Source organism: Bactrocera latifrons, unplaced genomic scaffold (assembly GCF_001853355.1).
Source record: "Bactrocera latifrons isolate USDA-ARS-PBARC rearing strain unplaced genomic scaffold, ASM185335v1 scaffold_540, whole genome shotgun sequence".
NCBI classification, from domain to species: domain Eukaryota; kingdom Metazoa; phylum Arthropoda; class Insecta; order Diptera; family Tephritidae; genus Bactrocera; species Bactrocera latifrons.
The window spans coordinates 99,112-119,799 of record NW_017537202.1 but is presented as its reverse complement, the minus strand read 5'-3'; the positions used below and the strand labels follow the sequence as shown (position 1 = coordinate 119,799).

The window sequence follows — 20,688 nt, the reverse complement described above, 5'->3', positions numbered from 1 at the left end:
GGATAGGTAGGAGTTTAACCTGCTACAATATCCAGAACGAAGTTGCGCAAGGGYCACTCGCGTTTCTCGCGGCAACTCGAGCTCTTCGTCTGCTACGGGTGGTGATTTGACTCCAAGTACGCCTTTCACTGGGAGGGAGTGGGTGAAGGTATAGATGGCTCCACTGTGAATGGCGGTCAGTGCCTGTCGGAAGTCTGTTGCGTCCGTGTTCCTGTCGGCGTATTGTTCGATGTCGCCGACGTGTGCTCATAGGAGGCGGTTCCGCTCCAAGCAGATGACTGCAAGGATGATTTCTACGAAAACATGCCAGCAGGAACTGTATGGAGAGGAGTTCATTATGCTCCTTAACTGGGAGCATAAGCGTCTCACTATGTAGGTGTTCGATGGGAGACATCAAGAGGCATCCCGTCGTGGTCCGGAGTGCTGTATTCTGGCAGGTCTGTAGTTTCCTCATCTGCGTGCCACTGCATCCAGGCGACCATATGGCTGCTGCATAGTTAAGGACCGGCCGGCCGATTGCCTTGTAAGTTGCCAACAACGTTTTTTGTCTTTTCCCCATGTGCTGCCGGCTAGCGACTTCAGGATTTTGTTGCGGCTCTGTACTTTGGCGATAATCGCGGTCGTATGTGGAGAGAAGGAGCATAGACTGTCGAAGGTAACACCTAAAATCTTAGGGTTATTGACAGTCGGAATTTTAACGCCGTCGACTGCAGTATTAAGTTCCAGTCTATACTCCTTCGTCCAGTTCGTGAATGGTCGCTGTGGATTTGGTAGGGGAAAATTGGAGGTTCCGTGCAGTGAGGAAACGGGAAAGGTCGGAGAGGTATTTGTTTACCTTCGAACACATGCCATCGGTTCCAGTAGTGGGACCACTCTTCCGACTTTCCACACATCGGGTATTTGAAGAGTGGTTAGCGACAGGTTGAGGACTTTGGTGAGATATTTTACTCCCGTCGAGCCTAGATGCTTTAGCGTTAGCATGTTGATTCCATCAGGGCCAATGTATTTGGAAGATTTTGCTTTGTTGATGACACCCTGAGCCTCCTCATCGGTGAAAGTAAGTGGCGCGGCATCGTTTGGCATTTTGCGCAGCCGTCGGTTAACACATCGTTTGGCTTTGTCTACCGAAGGGTGCAGTGTAAACTGCCGGCTAAAATAGCTCGCGCACTTCTTCGGGTCCGAAGAGGTATGACCATTGAATTGAACTTCAACTTGGTTGTCGTGACTCTTCGGATTGGACAAAGCTTTGACAGTAGCCCAAAGCTTWCTCACACCGGTGGAGAGGTTGCAGGACTTCAGGTGCTCTATTCATTTCGTCCGCTTATGCTGGTTTACCATACGCCGAATCTCCGAATTGAGATCCCTTATTCGGGGATCCCCGGGATCAGCATGGCGTAAAGTGTCGCGCTCATTAGCTAAAACGGCTGCTTCGGCTGGGAAGTTGGGGCGGATTTCCGCTATTCGTCCAGCTGGTATGAAGTCAACGCATACGTCCGTAGGAATGGGTAGAGCGTTGAAGGTGCTCTCAGTAAATTCTGTGAWGCCGACCCAGTTAGTTAATATAGATTAAATTTTATGTATTTTTGAACTTCAACCTAGAGTAATTTTTTTTTCTTTACATATCGGAATAATTAAGAATTTTACGCTGTTCTTCTTAATCCTATTTAAAACATACTCATTTTTCTTGGTTAAATACGCCACAGACATAAAATTTTACCACCGAGATGGTATGAAAGAGCCAGGATGTAAATTGGATAATGGCGTAGCACCGCCCCCATTTCACGGGACCCGACAAACCAATTTGGTACGCGGCATTCTCTTTACACTCTTATGTTACCATGTAAAAATGGACAACAACCACGCCTACTTCCCATATAGACATTTTTAAATTCCACTTGATTCGTTCAGTTTTCAGTACACGAATCAAGAAGCCATTAATATAACAGGATAAAACTTTGCACAAATAATGTATGGTGTGTCCCACTTTATGACCCAAAAGTTGTTTAAATCCAATAGAAAATGTTCAAACTCCTAGGTATCAAATCTTTATAACCCGGTAATTATAATTGTCTTTTGATCGAAAATTTCGGTCAATGCGCGATATACACTTATGCTCATATAATTAAGTCATTCAGTACTTATTTACAACATGTAAAAAACAAGGTATATTTCTTTATGCAACATCCCTAATATTGCGCGAGCAAAAAGTTCCGTTATTCTTGGAACGCCACCGATTTACAGCGCGTTCAAGTATTTTCGTTTGAGAGAGTTTAAATGAATTTTCCATTTATTGTCAATAAAAGTGTGCTCACATAATTAAGTAATTCTGTTTGAAACGGGTAAATTAAAATTTTTTCGCCACAATTTACATCAATATTGTTCTTTTTTTTTACTAAATTAAGTTATTTTTAACAAAATTTATAGTCATCGTCGTCATGGGCAAGAATAAAAGCACAACTTCATGCGAAAGAAGGGTCATATGGGAATGTTTTCAAAAATATCAAAATATTGCCGAAGCTGTAGATGTTTTAGGATTTTCTCGAGGCAAAATTAATAACGCTGTTCAATTTTATAAAAACAATAAGACTTTTGAAAATTTACCGCGTAAAAAGCCAAGAAAGACCACCCATTCTGACGATAGGGCCTTAGTAAGGCTAAGTAAGTCCGATCCATTTTTAACCTCCACAGAAATTAGGGCTCAATTAGAGGAATACTACGGCGTACAAATATCTGCGCAAACTGTACGAGGACGACTACAAGAAAATTCATTGAATGGCCGTTTAGCAAGACGAAAACCTATCGTTTCAAAAAAAAAAAAAGACTGAAAAGCGAAAAGCGTTTGCTAAAGACCATCTCTGGAAGGACTCTAAATTTTGGAATTTGGTTGTTTGGAGTGACGAATCCAAATTGAATGTATTTGGTAATGATGGAAAACCATATGTCAGACGACCCCCTTTGCAAGAACTCAATCCCAAATACACTAAAAAAAACCGTGAAACATGGCGGTTCATCGGTGATGGTGTGGGGTTGCTTCACGTCATGAGGCGTTGGCCCGATTGTTAAAATAGACGGGGAAAATGACAGGTGAAATGTACAAAGGAATACTGGAGACCGATTTAGACGGTGATTATGTGGACAACCGTTAGCTTGGATTTTCCAATACGATAACGACCCCAAACACTGCTCGCAGGTCGTTAAAACTGGGATACGTAGTCGAAATATTAAAATTCTGGATTGGCCAGCTCAAAGTCCGGACCTAAACCCCATAGAAAACATATGGGGGATTATAAAAAGAGCCGTAGCTGCACGAAAAACCTGAGGTGCTACGTAATAAAGGTTATCCAACTAAGTATTAGTCTTAGGTAAGGTAAAACTGCAAAAAAAATGTCGTATACTTCGAATAACTACATTTTTCGTTAGGTGAGTTAATTATATGAGCATAACAACATGGATGGGCTAAGCGAATGAACGCAATATTTTTATTATTTTAGAAGTTAAATAAAAAATAAGTATTCTGTTTTGAACTGAACTAAAATTTCTTCCATTTTTTGTAAAATAAAGTTTCACTCCTGTACCATAGAAGTTGCTTTGAATAAACTTTCGTTCTGTTACTGGCGTGACTTAATTATGTGAGCACAAGTGTACATATTTATGAGGTTGTCAAAAAAATCTTGCGGTATTTTCGCTAGTTGGCGCGGAGAGCGCGTCGTTCTAGTTTTATTCGCCGTATCGGGTCATGTTATACCTTTTTGGAAAGCTCATTTCACGCGCTAACACGTGTTTGATTGATTGTCGTTTCTTTTAAGTCGTTCGTGAGTTCGTCGCAAACATGGAGCAAAATAAAGAGAAAATACGGCATATTTTACAGTACTACTACGATAAAGTACTATTTGATGTACCCGATACGGTTTCCATTTACAACGCACAACGATGGTTTCAAAGTTTTCGTTCTTGTGTAGAGGTGGTCGAAGATGCCCCACGCTCCAGAAGTCCAGTCGTCGAAAAATGCGATAAAATCTCTGAATTGGTCGAAAGAGACCGGCATAGTAGCAGCCGTAGCATCGGTCAAGAGCTGGGCATGAGTCATCAAAAAAAAAATTTATGAACAATTGAAAATTCAATAAAAATACTTTTTTGACAACCTATTGTATGTATAAATTAAGGAATAATTCTTCTCTTATAATGTAATGTCTATGTCAAAAATGGGTTGAATCGGACCAAAACTTCTCTTAGTCTCCATATACTTAATATAAAGATTTTCGAACTTCCGGGTGACTTTGTATTGCAAATATCGGCCAATATGTGAGTTATCATAACAATGTATATTTGTGCCTAAAATAGATAAATTTGAGCGAAAACTTGGCCTACCACCAGTATAACTAATGTCAGGACCCTCGATCATCCGGCTGAATTTACTCTATATGACTTTCCACTTTAACCAGTTGCAAGAGTATAAAATGTTCGTTTACACCCGAAGTTAACCCTTCCTTACTTGTTATTTTTTTTTCTATCGGTAGTTGGTATTAAGTTTTTATTCCGTATGTGGACTTAAGTTTTTTTAATGTATTATATGCATCCCACTTTTTTAAATACTACATAAGCTAAAAATTAGTGACCGAGAAACACTCCGTAAACATTTCAAATTTAACTCGGCATGACAAATATATGTTGACGTGTTTTAATACCATTAATATTATTGCCTTCAAAATAAGCTTTTTGTGCCAAATCAAGTATTCCAACTTTAATCCAATTTTCCATACACGTGTTATAAGCATTGGCTTTTAAAGGGCTTTCGGTATCGAAAACAAAAACCACACAAAGCTAAAATCTAACGAATCAGTCATCATAAGTGATTTTGGGATCCTCTGCTATTTGACTGACTTTTTGCTTGTAACTTGCAGCCAATAGCCAAGGATGTACTATATATTCATCATTTGAGTCTAGTTTAATAACTTTCATTGTATGTATTCTGACGGTTTGGATCTTTTATATTTTGTGATAGGCTGCGTGAAGTATCTGATAAAGTAAATAAGTTCGGTTGTGGTACACATCGAATGTTTGAGCATCTTAAAATACCAGTTAAAGAAATTGTCGTAGGCCCAAACCACATTGGTGTACTTTTGGAAGACGGGAAGGCATTTCGAGCGGCTTTTTCTATCAATTCAGACCGTATCGATCTGAGCAGGATTGACAGCAGCAAAAGGTAATTTTTTATAAAGGTAAAGTTACTATATTTTTGACAATTTATTAATTACAGCAATATAAATAATAGCTCTAATCTGACAAATAATTCAAAAAGTGCTGCCCCATCCTCAGCAAGGCAATTAGCTCGTTCAAGAGCGCGTCTTATGCGTACAACCGGAAGATCTGGATCTGCAAATCAAAGCTCAGGTTCACGCAGCACAGGAGTAATTATTGGCAGTGGCTCCTCAAGTCGTCCCATTGTAACCGTGCCTGCAACTTACGTTCCTGAAGAACTAATATCCCAAGCTGAAGTCGTTTTACAGGGTAAAAGTAGAAATCTAATTATAAGAGAATTACAGGTTGGTTCTCCTTTGGCTAATTTTAAATATATGGAAAGTTAATATTCTTTGTAATTTTAGAGGACTAATTTAGATGTAAACTTAGCAGTTAATAATTTGTTGTCTCGAGATGATGAGGAAGCTGAAGATACGGAGGAAGTTGGTGATAATTATGTTCCAGAGGACTTAATATCCTTGCTCGATAATGGATTTCATGGAGATAATAGCAGCGTTATAATAGATCCTTCGGATGGCCTTTTTTCTGAAGAAATATTCAGCAACTATTCTAGTATCCGCAAGTAAATAAATTATTAAATGAAATACAGTCAAACCTGTATAAGCGAGAGTTCCAGGGAGCACAATTTTATTATCTCTTAAAGAGGTATCTCACTAACCCGAGTTTCTCGCTAATGCAGGTACATGTGTAGTGTTTCTCTCTTATAGATGTACGCAGCAATAACAAGTCACAGCAAGTACGAATGTAGTAAATATGTACATATTACGTATGTACCTACATATTTTTAAATGCTTACGAAAACAAAACGAAAATTCATGCACTATATAATTTTATTTTATTTAGAACTTATTTACACTTAAAAAAATCCGTCAATTTCGTTTGGGTTTGTGTTTTAGTATTTTGCATATTGTCGAATATTCCTATCAACGACCGCCTTGTATTCAAAGTACTAATGGACCGTCTCCAACGCACTTAAATTGGAATGATCTTTATTTCTGTTTCTGAAATCTGTGCTCGTCTTCACTGTCATTTCCAGCAAAAAGGTGTCCACACAATTCTTAACGATATCGTCGTCGGTTTGTTCCCAGCGATAGTTACGTCGTCGTCAATTTGAACGAAATCTTCGAAGCTCGGCATTAACATATTGGATTCGTGAGCCACAAGCTTAGATCATTCCCCTTTGTTAGGTCCAACTTCAACATCATTTTCCTCTGGCAGGTCTTTTTTATATGTACTTACTAAGTACCGTGCTTTTCTAGCAAATTTCACAGCTAGAAGTACGTTAATGTCAATGCTATTGTTTTCTTCCAGACTCTCCAGACTCCAGAACATGTTCAACGACTTCTCTTCGATGAAAGCGTTTAAAAGTATGAATGATGCCTTGATCTATGTATTTCTGAACTGTTAAATCAGCTTAATTGCTATTAAGAAAAGTGAAGTTATATTAATAAATTCTTCACACAGAATGCARTTAGTTCATGTATTTGTGATAATGTGTCCAAACATATTCCATCTTCATAAGAGTAAGCTTGACATTCACTGGTTATCACTTTCAAAACGATGTCAAATTATTGCAACTGAAAGTTAACACCTCTTTAAGATTTAAGATTGCTACAGTATAAGCTATATGACATATTTCTATAAGTAGTAAAACGGTTATTCGAAATTATAATTATCAAACTATTCGAACCTTTTTGAAATGTTAATATCAAATGATATCTTCTCCCTTTAATCATTAGAGCACGTCGCCCGAAGCAAATGATAAGAATACACGTACTCAATGCCATTTTTCTTTGAATTTTTTAAATTTACTTTGAAATCTCTAAATAAATTAGTTGTTTGAGTGTTATTACTTGACGACCTATTTACATGTTTTCTTTACAGCTTACTGTTCGATCGCATACGTAGTGAAAGAAATCAGTCGAACTCAAGTAATTCAGATAACCAAGTGCGACCTTTAACAACTTCTAGTGGCGTATTGTCGTCAAATAGTAGCTTGTCTGCACAAATATCATCTGTAAGTGTTGATCGAGAAGCTTTTAGTCGATGGAGAGATCGTCAATATTACGGGCCTCGTCGTTGGCTTAACAAGGACGACTATGTTTGGGAAAACAACGGAGGTTTGTATATATAACGAATATATTAAAGTCTGATTTAAAACATATTTAAAATTTTAAAACATTTTTTTTTTTTTATCATCAAAATATACCCCTAAAATTATATTTTCATCATGCTTTTTCTATTGAAAATATTTAAAAACTATTAGTATCTATAATTGTGCGAATACAGCTGCTATTCGACAAAATATAATATAAAATTGAATAACAAGACTAGACAATTGTCATTTTAGTACGTACAAGTTTGCTTAAAAAGAGCTGCTACATCATTTTAAGAATTTTATGGTTTGAACATATGAAGATATGTACTTAATTTTTATTTATTTATAAACGATTTTAACTAACTTAACCAAATTTAATAATTTGTCAAAATTAATATTCAAAAACTCGTTGCTTTTCACTTCACTTTATTCATTTCTACAAGTAATATTTCCTTTTTGGTTTTGTAATATTTTTTAATTTTATAAAAGAAAGTTTCAAAAACCACATTTTTCATGCACAAATTTGATAAACTTAAACTTACGAAGCCAGAAGCCGAAAGCAACACATATATACATACATAATTGTATAAGCCGTGCCAACTCAAAACCACAACCCGACCAAAATCAAACTTTGAGAAAGCCGTCCAACAGAAGCTCACGAGAGGAAATTTAAAATTTTTAGGTATAAAATTTTACAGTTATTTATGAGTATGCGAAAACTAAAATGAATAACCAAAAATATTTTTTTTAAGAAATAAAAATGCACCGTTATTTGTGAATATGCAGAAATTTAAATGACCTAACAAAAATCACTTTGTAGGAATATACAAATTTACAGTTATTTCTTTTCTTTACCAAAATTAAAATGAATTACCAAAATATGTTGCATTGCAGCGCTGCTGGCTTGAAACATTAAATTTCCGCTTTAAAATTAAAAAAATCTACAATTAACAATGAATAAAGGCTAGTTTTGAATGATATTGTCATTGGCTTATTGTTATAAGTTCAAAAAAGCACACGCTAGCTACCCATATTGGCGAATAAAAAGCAAAATTGAAAGGCAAATGTACTGCAATTGACAAACCCATCAATTAACAATAACACACATGCACATATAAACACGTTATTGTATGCGCAGCATACGAAAATACAAACAGACACACCACACAGCAATGCACAATCGATAGTTTTATGCTCAAAATGAATTCTTCTGAATTTGCATGTAATCAAAAACAAGCTAAAAAACAGAAAAAAATGAAAGTTTGCGCCAAAAGTTGAATTTGAAAATTTGCAAAATCAACAAGTAAATATTATATTGCAAACAATTTGCAATGAATTGCTTTCAGCACATGCATACTTGCTCATACATATGTAAGTACATATGCATATATAATTTGTATGGCCACATTTATGTATAAATGTGTGTGTATGTTAAGTATGCTTGGAGAAAAGGTGTGCTTGTAAACTGCAAATATAAGTTAGTANATTAATAGTAAAATTATGATTAAAAGGTTATAAAAAAACCGACACATACGATCGACAAACCCTTTGAGGGTTTCACTATACTGACCTAGTACCATCACCCTGACTTTGAATTTCTCACCCAACAGATTAGCTTTTGTACTGTGTAATCAACTTGAAAAACTGATTCAACTCGCACAAAATTTTGTAATTCAACGACAAAGGAACAAATGAATTAAATTCTACTAAATATTAACTATTTTGAATTCTAATCAACCTTATTATTTTCATTCCTTATTATTTGCCATTTCTTCATGTTTCATTTCACGGTTTCTCTCAAAAATTTGAAAAATGCTGTCAAATATTTTCCCAAAGGTGTCAAAAGTGTTAACTCAGGGTTATATATGCATTTTCAAACATACTGATTTCTCTAGGCTTCCGCAATAGGAATGTTAAGAACGTGTAATATTATTGGCAACTAATTGCGTTATATCTGAAAAGTGTAAAACAATGATATTTCATGCCCAGAGCATGGAGGGAAGGCTTGTCTAGCCTGTTGAATGGCAGTGAAAGCATAACGCCAGGTGAAGGCGAATCACATTCCCCAATCGATGACGATGGAGCCGAAGTTGCCATTGGCCGACCATAAAGAAGTTCGAATAGCAATTACTGGTTTGAAGAACAAACAACAAAGCGGCGGGGGCCGATGGATTGCCGCCTGAGCTATTCAAACACGGCGAAGAACTGACAAGGAGCATGCATCAGCTTCTTTGTAAAATAAGGTCGAACGAAAGCATGCTCAACCTATTGGAATTTAATTGTGCTCTGCCCATCCACAAAAAAGTTTTCTAAACATCGCGTATAAGTTTCTATCGCGCGTATTGTGTGAAAGATTAAAGCACACCGTTAACATACTGATTGAATTTTCTCAGAGTGGCTTTAGAACTGGAAAATTAACAAAATCTTGGAAAAGACCCTTTAGAAGAGAATCGACAGCTCGAAAACGAGCTGCCTTAATGCCACGATGTTTGAATTTGGCATCCCCGCAAAACTAATACGGTAGTGTAAACTGACGTTGAGCAATACCAAAAGCCCCTACAGGATCGGGAAGGATCTCTCGGAGCCGTTCTGTACTAAAGGAGGTTTCAGACAAGGAGATTCCCTATCGTGCGACTTCTTCAATCTGTTTCTGGAGGAAACAATTTGAGCTGCAGAACTTAATCAAGCAGGTACAATCTTTTATAAGAGTGATATCATTGGCCTCAACACTCGCGGTTTGGCAGTGAACGAGGTCAAGACAAAATATATCCTTTCATCGGCACTGTTAACAGTCATAACTTTGAAGTTGTAGATAATTTCGTCTAAATTGGAATCAACATTAACAGCAACAACAATGTCAGCTTCAAAATCCAACCCAAAATAACTCTTGCCAACAGGTTCTACTTTGGATTAAGCAGGCAATTGGGAAGTAAAGTCCTCTCTCGTCGAAGAAAGACCAAACTCTATAAGTCATTCATTATTCACGTCCTGCTATATGGTACAGAGGCATGGATGATGACAACATCTGATGCGTCGACGTTACGAGTTTTCGAGAAAAAGGTTCCGCGAAAGATTTATGGTCACTTGCGCGTTGGCCATATTGAATATAATAATGATGGAACGATGGGTTGTAATATACACTTGTGCTCATATAATTAAGTCATTCAGTACTTTTTTACAACATGTAAAAAAACAAGGTATATTTCTTTATGCAACATCCCTAATATTGCGCGAGCAAAAAGTTCCGTTATTCTTGGAACGCCACCGATTTACAGCGCGTTCAAGTATTTTCGTTTGGGAGAGTTTAAATGAATTTTCCATTTATTGTCAATAAAAGTGTGCTCACATAATTAAGTAATTCTGTTTGAAACGGGTAAATTAAAATTTTTTCGCCACAATTTACATCAATATTGTTCTTTTTTTTTACTAAATTAAGTTATTTTTAACAAAATTTATAGTCATCGTCGTCATGGGCAAGAATAAAAGCACAACTTCATGCGAAAGAAGGGTCATATGGGAATGTTTTCAAAAATATCAAAATATTGCCGWAGCTGTAGATGTTTTAGGATTTTCTCGAGGCAAAATTAATAACGCTGTTCAATTTTATAAAAACAATAAGACTTTTGAAAATTTACCGCGTAAAAAGCCAAGAAAGACCACCCATTCTGACGATAGGGCCTTAGTAAGGCTAAGTAAGTCCGATCCATTTTTAACCTCCACAGAAATTAGGGCTCAATTAGAGGAATACTACGGCGTACAAATATCTGCGCAAACTGTACGAGGACGACTACAAGAAAATTCATTGAATGGCCGTTTAGCAAGACGAAAACCTATCGTTTCAAAAAAAAAAAAAGACTGAAAAGCGAAAAGCGTTTGCTAAAGACCATCTCTGGAAGGACTCTAAATTTTGGAATTTGGTTGTTTGGAGTGACGAATCCAAATTGAATGTATTTGGTAATGATGGAAAACCATATGTCAGACGACCCCCTTTGCAAGAACTCAATCCCAAATACACTAAAAAAAACCGTGAAACATGGCGGTTCATCGGTGATGGTGTGGGGTTGCTTCACGTCATGAGGCGTTGGCCCGATTGTTAAAATAGACGGGGAAAATGACAGGTGAAATGTACAAAGGAATACTGGAGACCGATTTAGACGGTGATTATGTGGACAACCGTTAGCTTGGATTTTCCAATACGATAACGACCCCAAACACTGCTCGCAGGTCGTTAAAACTGGGATACGTAGTCGAAATATTAAAATTCTGGATTGGCCAGCTCAAAGTCCGGACCTAAACCCCATAGAAAACMTATGGGGGATTAYAAAAWGAGCCGTAGCTGCACGAAAACCTCGCAACAAAGATTCTTTATGGGAAATAATGCCGGCAGAGTGGTACAAAAAAAGTCCCGCTCAATGTGCTACTTTAGTCCAAACAATGCCTAAGCGATGTACTGAGGTGCTACATACTAAAGGTTATCCAACTAAGTATTAGTCTTAGGTAAGGTAAAACTGCAAAAAAATGTCGTATACTTCGAATAACTACATTTTTCTTTAGGTGACTTAATTAWATGAGCACAAYAACATGGATGGGTTAAGCGAATGAACGCGATATTTTTATTATTTTAGAAGTTAAATAAAAAATAAGTATTCTGTTTTGAACTGAATTAAAATTTCTTTAATTTTTTGTAAAATTAAGTTTCATTCCTGTACCATAGAAGTTGCTTTGAATAAACTTCGTTCTGTTACTGGCGTGACTTAATTATGTGAGCACAAGTGTATATACAGTTGCGTTCAAAATAATAGGATGCATCACAATATAATTTTCAAAGTTATGGTTTTCAACTAAAACAAGAATTTTATTAATTTATTTTTTATCCACAAATTGTTCATTTTATGCAGTCTTTTTATGCACTTTTAAATGTTTAGTAATACACAGTAAAGGAAAAAAAAAATATCATGTAAATAAAAACCTCAATAATTCGGTGTTCAAAATAATAGGAGTGCATCACAAAATGCAATATTTGTATTTTACTCGCAAAATACCGTTAGAAATATTTCTTGAAAAGTACTTGACGTTTATGTTCTGACATAATAATTTTTTTGGGTTACATATTTTTCTGAGGGGCACTCCTGTTATTTTGAACACAGCTGTAAGTATATATATATATATATATGTATATGTATATGACGGCGTTGATCTAGTTCAACGAATTAAAAGACAGCGACTGCGTTGCCTAGGTCATGTACGTATGGACGACCGTTGGAAAGGTCAGGTGGAGAAGGACTTGGCTACGCTTGGAATCTCCAATTGGCCCCTCGCAGCGAAAAGAAGAAAGGACTGGCGCGCTGTTGTTAACTTGGCAATAACCGTGTAAGCGGGGGCTACGCCAGTAAAGAAGAAGTTATAAATTTGTCAAAATTTCATTAACTTATGTGATTACTTACATTTTTTCTGTATAAATGCTGCTGAATTTCGAATTTGTTAGTAAGTGAATAGGGAAAACATAAACATGTATTTCATCATCATTTAGGAATGCAAAATTTTTCAATTGTTTACTACATAATAATAATGTTTCTTATCTCTTTTTTTTAATTACATTAAAGAACTTTATCGTTTTGATTTTTACTCAAATAAGTTTTAAGTTTAAATATTCAGCTTTTATTTCATTTAAGATTTGAGAAAGAAAGACATTTCATCCAGTTCTCCTCTTTGGATTTCGGAAGAATTGCAACCTTGGCCGGATAAAAATGGCTTCACAAAATTTAAAACAATAGGAGCATTATATTCTGAGTTTATTGCGCTTTCAGAAAACGGAGAATTACATCAGTGGAAATGGTCAGAAATAGAACCTTACAAATCCGAGGTAAGGTTGAAATAGATAAGAYCAATACTTAATTTTGAGTTATAAGTAAAAAAAATCACTTAATGCAGTGAATCGAAATATTTTGGCACATGCGTCGTATTTGATAAAAACTATGCTTTTAACAGACTTTTACATTACATTTTCTTTTAGTTTGTTTTGAATTTCGAAAACATATTTTTTTACTCATGAATTGTTTTACTTTTAACGAAATTGAAATAAAAGCATTCTATTCTATATATGTTGAATTAAACTGAGCCCAGTGTGCTGAATTTCACTAAAATCGGTTCAGTGGTTTAGGAAATAACGTGACACGTACTTTTTATATAAAGTTTGTCAATCAATTATTTTCAAAACAAATATAATGAACTATACATTTTTATAGATTTCTTAATTATTTAATTGATCTAAGTAGTATAATAAAATTCTGTGCAAAACACAATTCATAGAAAAAAATTTATGTACATGTGTGGCATTGCTATGAATTCTCTGAATATATAATAATATAAGTTACAGACTTTGGTTTGCAATGCCTGGAAAACACGCTGGTGAAAATTTTTTTCAATCAGTTTATTTAGATTAAAACAAAAACAGCTAAGAAATTAGAAGAAATGTTTTCAATTAAACTTTGAACTATTTGTAATATTATTAAACGCGCTAAAAAGAAAATAGGTTTTAATTAAAATACTCCGGAGGCAGACCTCCAAACTCGCTGGACGCGACACGTGAAGACGTTTGGGTTTAAAAATTTTATTTCTTTAATTATCCGTTACGTGGGATTAAACATCAATAGAAAAACAATTCCGTAACAGCCGGGTCTAACTAACCGCCCGTTTCGGATTTTCAAACATTACAATTTTTTATTTTTAAATCCGATTTGTGTGATAATATTTTTTTTTTCAATCCACTATGTGGTATTAAAAAAATTAATTAGAGTTTAACGTTTAATTAATTTAATTTTTAATGCATTATTTTCTACCCTCTGAGATACATACATATACTATTAAAGTTTTTATATTGTTTATAATTATTTCAGGTGGAGCATGCTTACCATCCAAAAACAATAAGTCTCAATATAAACGAAAAAGTGGGACAAGTTTCAGCGAACTTTATTCGTTGTTCGGTGGTTACAGAGAGTGGGCGTGTTGCAACTTGGATGGACGAACAAATAGGATATCTAGGAGCGAAACTTGAGCATCCAACAATTATGTTTAACGAATTTGTTATGGATCCCATAGCATCGATTAATGTCTGTTCCTTATATACAGCAGTAAGGACTGAAAGCAACAACGTTTATTGGTGGGGTGTTTTACCATTTGATCAACGCCGTTACTTATGGGATAAATTTCGAACAAAGTCTAAAAAACCGTTTAAATCTGTATCCTCTGATATCACGGTCGGAACTCAAGTGATAATGAAAAAATGTCCCATATATCAAGCAGGTTCTATTGGTTTTACATGTTATAACGGTATTCCAAAGATAGGTCAGTTGCAGAATTCAGTCTGGGACCTTAGCGATGTTTGTCGATTTAAAATAATTACATTAACTCCGCAACCGAGTGCTGAAAAATCACAGCTTGGCACCTGTAGCTCAATAAATACTGAAAAGGATTATATAAAGGCAAACACAGTAAATACACAATCAACGAGTAAATCACTAAGTTCCACAAAAGAAACGACGGATCGAATTGATATGCCTCCGCCTCCTTCACCAGCATCAAGTACATGTAGTGATACTGGCAGTGTCACTTCACATAAGCGAGCAAAGAGAATGGCTGCGAAAGATGATGTTGAAAACAAAAAAGATGAAGAATTGTGGCAACTAAGAGATGTTGTTTTTGTTGAGGATAAAGTTGGACCGGTTGGAAAAGTATTAAAAGTAGATGGCGATTTTGTGGCGGTGCGTTTTCCATTTTCTCCAACGTCTACGAGTTCTGTTTGTGGTAGTAATAGTGAAGGTAAAGACGATGATTGGCAACAATGTCGACTTTTACGCCGCGAAGATGTTCAGATTTACAAAACAAATATAGCTTCACGAGGATTGGACTGGTTGCAAAAGATGCCGAGAAAAGTCAATATAAATGACTCAAATGGATATCAATTATTAACTATGACGGTGGACGTTCGGGGAGTTCATGTTATAAAAAAACATGGATGCAAACTTTTCTACAGCCTRTATAATCTATATAACAGCAAACAAGAACAAATCTGTCAGTTTCATACAGATAGTGTATCGTTTTTAGGTGTTACTCCTAAAAATATTAACATATTCTGTAATAATGACAGCGGTGCCAGTACTAGCAATATTTTAGTTTGTGACGGAAATCGTGCTCTCTATCCAATTGCTAAAGATTGCTTGGGGTCAATAAAAGATCCCTATTGGCTGGATCTACCGCCGGTTAAAAGTCTTTCGATGAGTATGATACCATTTTCTTCAGCCGGGAATCTTAAGTCAAAATTGTGTTTAACGGCTTTAGTTTTTGAGACACAGAAACTAATGCAACATATCTTGAGATGTGACATCAAAAATGCCTTTGCTGTCCTTAGTCGTTTAGAAAAGAATGAACGCAATGAAATTGTGCCTATCACGGAGGAGCGTTGTGATGGTGGTCGTAACATTTTCCATGCATGTGTTGCCTTATCTGCCCCCACATCCAATAAGGAAGCAGATGATAAAAGAAATATTTCAGGAAAAGAAATATTTAACCGATCATCACCATTAGCTAACACAGTTTTTTCTAACTGTGCAAATCTTTCCACACATTTGGATATAAACAATAGTATAACTACAGCCAATACTGGGCCGCCGTCAACTATGAACTCTACAGGAAATATAAGGGAGAACCGCTCGGTTAGTTTGCGAGAAATGATGAATCACTTGATCAATACTGAATCAGAGCAAAATAATCCGGCTCATAGGATAGGAACGGTTGAGGATCATCTTTATATACCACAGTGGTCAATAGATGGGACCAGCACTAGTCAAACTTTAAACGATATCGTTACGAGTGATGTTGAAGATAATCTTTCAAAGGGTGCAGCTGGCAATGTTTCAAGCATTACTTCCTCCGCAAGTATGCCCACACCAAATTACGTTTTCGAACCTATACAGCGTCGAGAGCATGCAATTTTGATTTTGCAACAAATGTGTTCATCAGTTGCGTTTCGCCCTTATTTACATCAAATGCTAAGTTTCAAGGATTGTCAAGGCCGAACCCCATTTATGATATCAGTGTACACTCGTGCCTATGAAGCTGGTATAATACTTTTAAATACAATTCTAACTTTGTCAGAAAAGGATGCTTCGCTTAAAAATTCTATGATATTTCCACCTGGATCCCCCCCTGATCAATCTCCTTTATATGTTATTTGTTACAACGATACTTGTTCATTTACATGGACTGGAGCAGATCATATCAACCAGAACATTTATGAATGTAAAACATGTGGTTTAACTGGATCACTATGTTGTTGCACAGAATGTGCACGTGTATGCCACAAAGGTCATGATTGTAAATTAAAACGAACATCACCGACAGCTTATTGTGACTGTTGGGAGAAGTGTAAATGTAAAGCACTTATCGCTGGAAACCAAAATAAACGGTTTGCTCTTTTGTGCAAATTAGCTTCCTGTACTGATCTTGTAACGAGGTTCAATTCAAAAGGTGAATCAATTGTACTATTTTTAATACAGACTGTTGGCCGACAGACAGTGGAACAAAGACAATACCGTGCTAATGCTCGTGTAAGAAATGTGGGCAGTAGTTCAGGTAGTGGCACATCACGGAAATCTTCTGCTATTGATCTTGACGCAGATATGCCAGAACATGACCTCGAACCACCAAAATTTGCTCGTAAAGCACTCGAACGGTTATTAATTGATTGGCACGCAGTCAGAGCCATGATTATGACCGGTGCTGATAAAACTGAAAACTGCCAATCACAACCTAATTCAGTAGATGCATTGAATACTGAGAGTTATAATATGTATGTTCTAAACCAACAGGGATCTACACTTTTAGATAAATTTACCCACAATTTATTTGTTAAGTGTAGTGGAGATCATCTGGATACCCTTTTGATGACATTATTGCGTGAAATGCAGGACGATACCACTGCGGGTCGCCGAGAAGAAGCTGAATCAGTTGCACGTCGGTTTGTACGATCTGTAGTACGGGTCTTTGTTATTTTCAGTTTAGAGAAAATGCCGAATCCAGAACGGAGAAAGTCAAATTTAGCTTCGAACAAACATATTCAAAGCTGTGTAAAAGTTTTTCAATCTCTATATAAAATTTCTATYGAAGAATTGTGTGAGGTATCTGAATCTCTTATTGCACCAGTACGTCTTGGCATTGTTCGACCAACGGCTCCATTTACTATGTCTTCTACAAGTATTGACGTAAGTATTTTACGCTTTTATGTATTTAAAGCTATAAGTACCCTACAACTACTCCAGGTAGACTCRCAACAATAATTTGAGAGACATTTTAATGTGACTTAAATACACCCGATATAAGTATTTTACAACTCGACGATTTTGACTTAAAAGGCTTATGATCTTAAATAAAAATGCGTTCTGCTTTTTTGCTAATCGAGGTAAAGGTAGATTTCCACACGTGAATTCTCTAGAATATATAATTGTTCACTATAATTAATAGCGAATTTGGTTATTTTGGTTACAACGGTCTGAGAAATATACATGAAACCTAAAGTTTTAACCCACAGGTGCCCCTTGCTACTCCGTTCTTTTTCTATATCTTAATTTAGTGATTAGTTAGGGCACATTATAAGCTTTCGTTTAATGCCGTTTTGTGGCCGTGAGAGTGATCCGATATCCAAGTGATATCAAGTTTCATTACGATAACTCCATTTTTACTCAAGTTACAAAGATAGTCACTCGGATTTCAATTCGTCACATCATCGTGATCATTTATATATACATACATATATCGCTCTATAGTATCTAACTCGATTAGTTTTAGGTCTAGCAAAATGTTGCAAGAGTAAAAAAGGTAAAATATACAATTCAAATTTTAGTCAGGTTGAGTTGTAATTGAAAATAAGTCATAATGACGTAAAAATGCATAACCTCGATGTATTCCTGACATTAAATTATTGGTCAATATTGATGAAAGCAAAACTAAATTTACTTTAAAATCAATTAATTATTGTTGTGATATATTTGCGTTTGAACTACTATACAAAAGAGTACACACAATTGTTGCCACATTTTAATATAATCAAAAAAAAAAAATTTTTTTAATATATTCGGTTAGAGCTCGGATGATTTATTTAGCGTTGAACCTCTGGCCCCCTCATCCGCTACTGAATCATTAGCAGAACCTGCATCAAGTCATGAGGAAAATCAATCAGTTGCACCTGGATATAATATTCAATCAAATTTTTCGATTGACAACATAGATGGTAAGAAAAAATAAATTATTATAAATTTAATTTTACCATTTTTTTTAACGTTTTATTACTTGATAACATATTTTTTGTTCTATGCAAAATATATAAGAGATTAAATATTATATAACAGGTTAGGCATCAAGTCAGGTTTGCTTAGTTGTCCGATTTGTAAATTCATTTTTATTATGTGATGCCACAGAATCATTGGATTATCGTTTTTGAAAGTAAGCAAACGTAGTTTTCGACATACCTGGTGATTTTTATTCTATGAACCAGATTAACAAACTAAACATTTTTTTCAAACACAATATAAGCATTACAAATTCATTTTAAAAAAAATGTTTGGAATATAGTAGCAGCGATTGCAGCTTTTATGTAATTGGAGGAAGAAATTAAGACTACTGAAAAATTACATAATCAAATCAACGTTTTGGACTACTGTACTTCACTTCCTAAATAAAGACATTTCTTTGATTTAGGTACTAAATCCTTATAAATTAGATTAGGTATAAGCTTTGTACATATCACAGAAAAGTTTTCCGATGACAGCAACAAAAAATATGCAGTATATTAATTTTTGTGTAATAAAATCTAATTAAATAATTGTTTTTTGGGATTTTCCCGTACTCTTGCACAAAATGTCACGAAATGCAAAAATATACAAAGTACTAGAACACCACGAATAGCTTCCTTAGGCTTCATTTTATAAGTTATGCATTTAAATAGCTTCTGTAAGCTTCATTTTATAAGTTATACATCTAAATAATTCCAATTTTTATTTTTAGTTTTACGAGATGCTCAAGAGGGTGATGAAAGTAACAACAGGGGCAACAGTAATCTTGGTCAAGAAGAGGATATTCTAGATTCTGCTCGAAATGAAGAAGTTCTTCAGGATGATGAAAGTGATAATGATTTTCCATTTAACGATCCAGAAACTGAATCCGATTCTGATGACAATCAAAGTAATCAAGATGCACAAAGGAGCGTACAAACTGGTGCAACAATTGGTTCGGAGACAGGTGAATTTTGAACAAATTCYTTAATTTAAATATTTAAGTATCGTATATAACTATGTTTTCCTCCGATTAAAATGTGCTAATTCCCCCAAAAGTTTCCAAAAGGAAATGGTCATAAGTATTTCCGCGCATTTCGTTTGATACTGCGTAATCAAGAACATAAAAATGAGTAAATCGAAAAAACAGTGTTTGCTGTTTAAGTGCACAATTTACATAATGGTCGAAGGAGTCATTGTTCATATATGGAATTTGTTTCAATAAACATTTACAAGAAAAGTTGTTCAGTGGAAATATTTGCGATACGCAAAATCATTAAGAAAGGATAAAAGTGTAGAATATTAGAGACTTCTCTTCTTCTTCTTGATTGGCGTAGACACCGCTTACGCGATTATAGCCGAGTTAACAACAGCGCCAGTCGTTTTTTCTTTTCGCTACGTGGCGCCAATTAGATATTCCAAGTGAAGCCAGGTCCTTCTCCACTTGGTCCTTGCAACGGAGTGGAGGTCTTCCTCTTCCTCTGCTTCCCCCGGCGAGTACTGCGTCGAATACTTTCAGAGCTGGAGTGTTTTCGTCCATTCGGACAACATGACCTAGACAGCGCAGCCTCCCTCTTTTAATTCGCTGAAGTATGTCAATGGCGTCATATATCTCATAAAGATCATAGTTCCATCGAATACGATATTCGCCGCGGCCATCGGGCAAAGGACCACAAATCTTTCGCAGAACTTTTCTCTCGAAACTCGCAATGTCGACTCATCAGTTATTGTCATCGTCTAAGCTTCCGCACCATACATATAGCAGGACAGGAATTATGAGTGACTTATAGAGTTTTGTTTTCGTTTGTCGAGAGAGGACTTTGCTTCTCAAATGCCTACTCAGTCCGAAGTAGCACCTGTTGGCAAGAGTTATCCTGCGTTGGATTTCTAGGCTGACATTGTTGGTGGTGTTTATGCTGGTTCCAAGATAGATAAAATTATCTACAACTTCAAAGCTATGACTGTCAACAGTGACGTGAGTGCCAAGTCGCGAGTGCACGACTGTTT

The 20,688-nt window shown here is 35.8% G+C and overlaps 1 protein-coding gene across 2 annotated transcripts in view; it reads left to right on the top strand.

Moving 5' to 3' along the window:
- Positions 1-20,688, top strand: part of LOC108974273 (E3 ubiquitin-protein ligase hyd) — a 90,624-nt gene that overhangs the window by 2,467 nt on the left and 67,469 nt on the right. Inside the window, exons 2-9 of one of the 2 annotated variants that reach the window (XM_018941981.1) lie at positions 5,003-5,203; positions 5,273-5,543; positions 5,604-5,821; positions 7,144-7,379; positions 13,030-13,220; positions 14,254-17,616; positions 18,494-18,641; positions 19,415-19,648. In XM_018941981.1, coding sequence (XP_018797526.1) covers positions 5,003-5,203; positions 5,273-5,543; positions 5,604-5,821; positions 7,144-7,379; positions 13,030-13,220; positions 14,254-17,616; positions 18,494-18,641; positions 19,415-19,648 — 4,862 coding nt within the window. Of the gene's footprint in view, positions 1-5,002; positions 5,204-5,257; positions 5,544-5,603; positions 5,822-7,143; positions 7,380-13,029; positions 13,221-14,253; positions 17,617-18,493; positions 18,642-19,414; positions 19,649-20,688 lie in introns of both variants that reach the window. The other variant, XM_018941979.1, reaches the window with a different exon arrangement.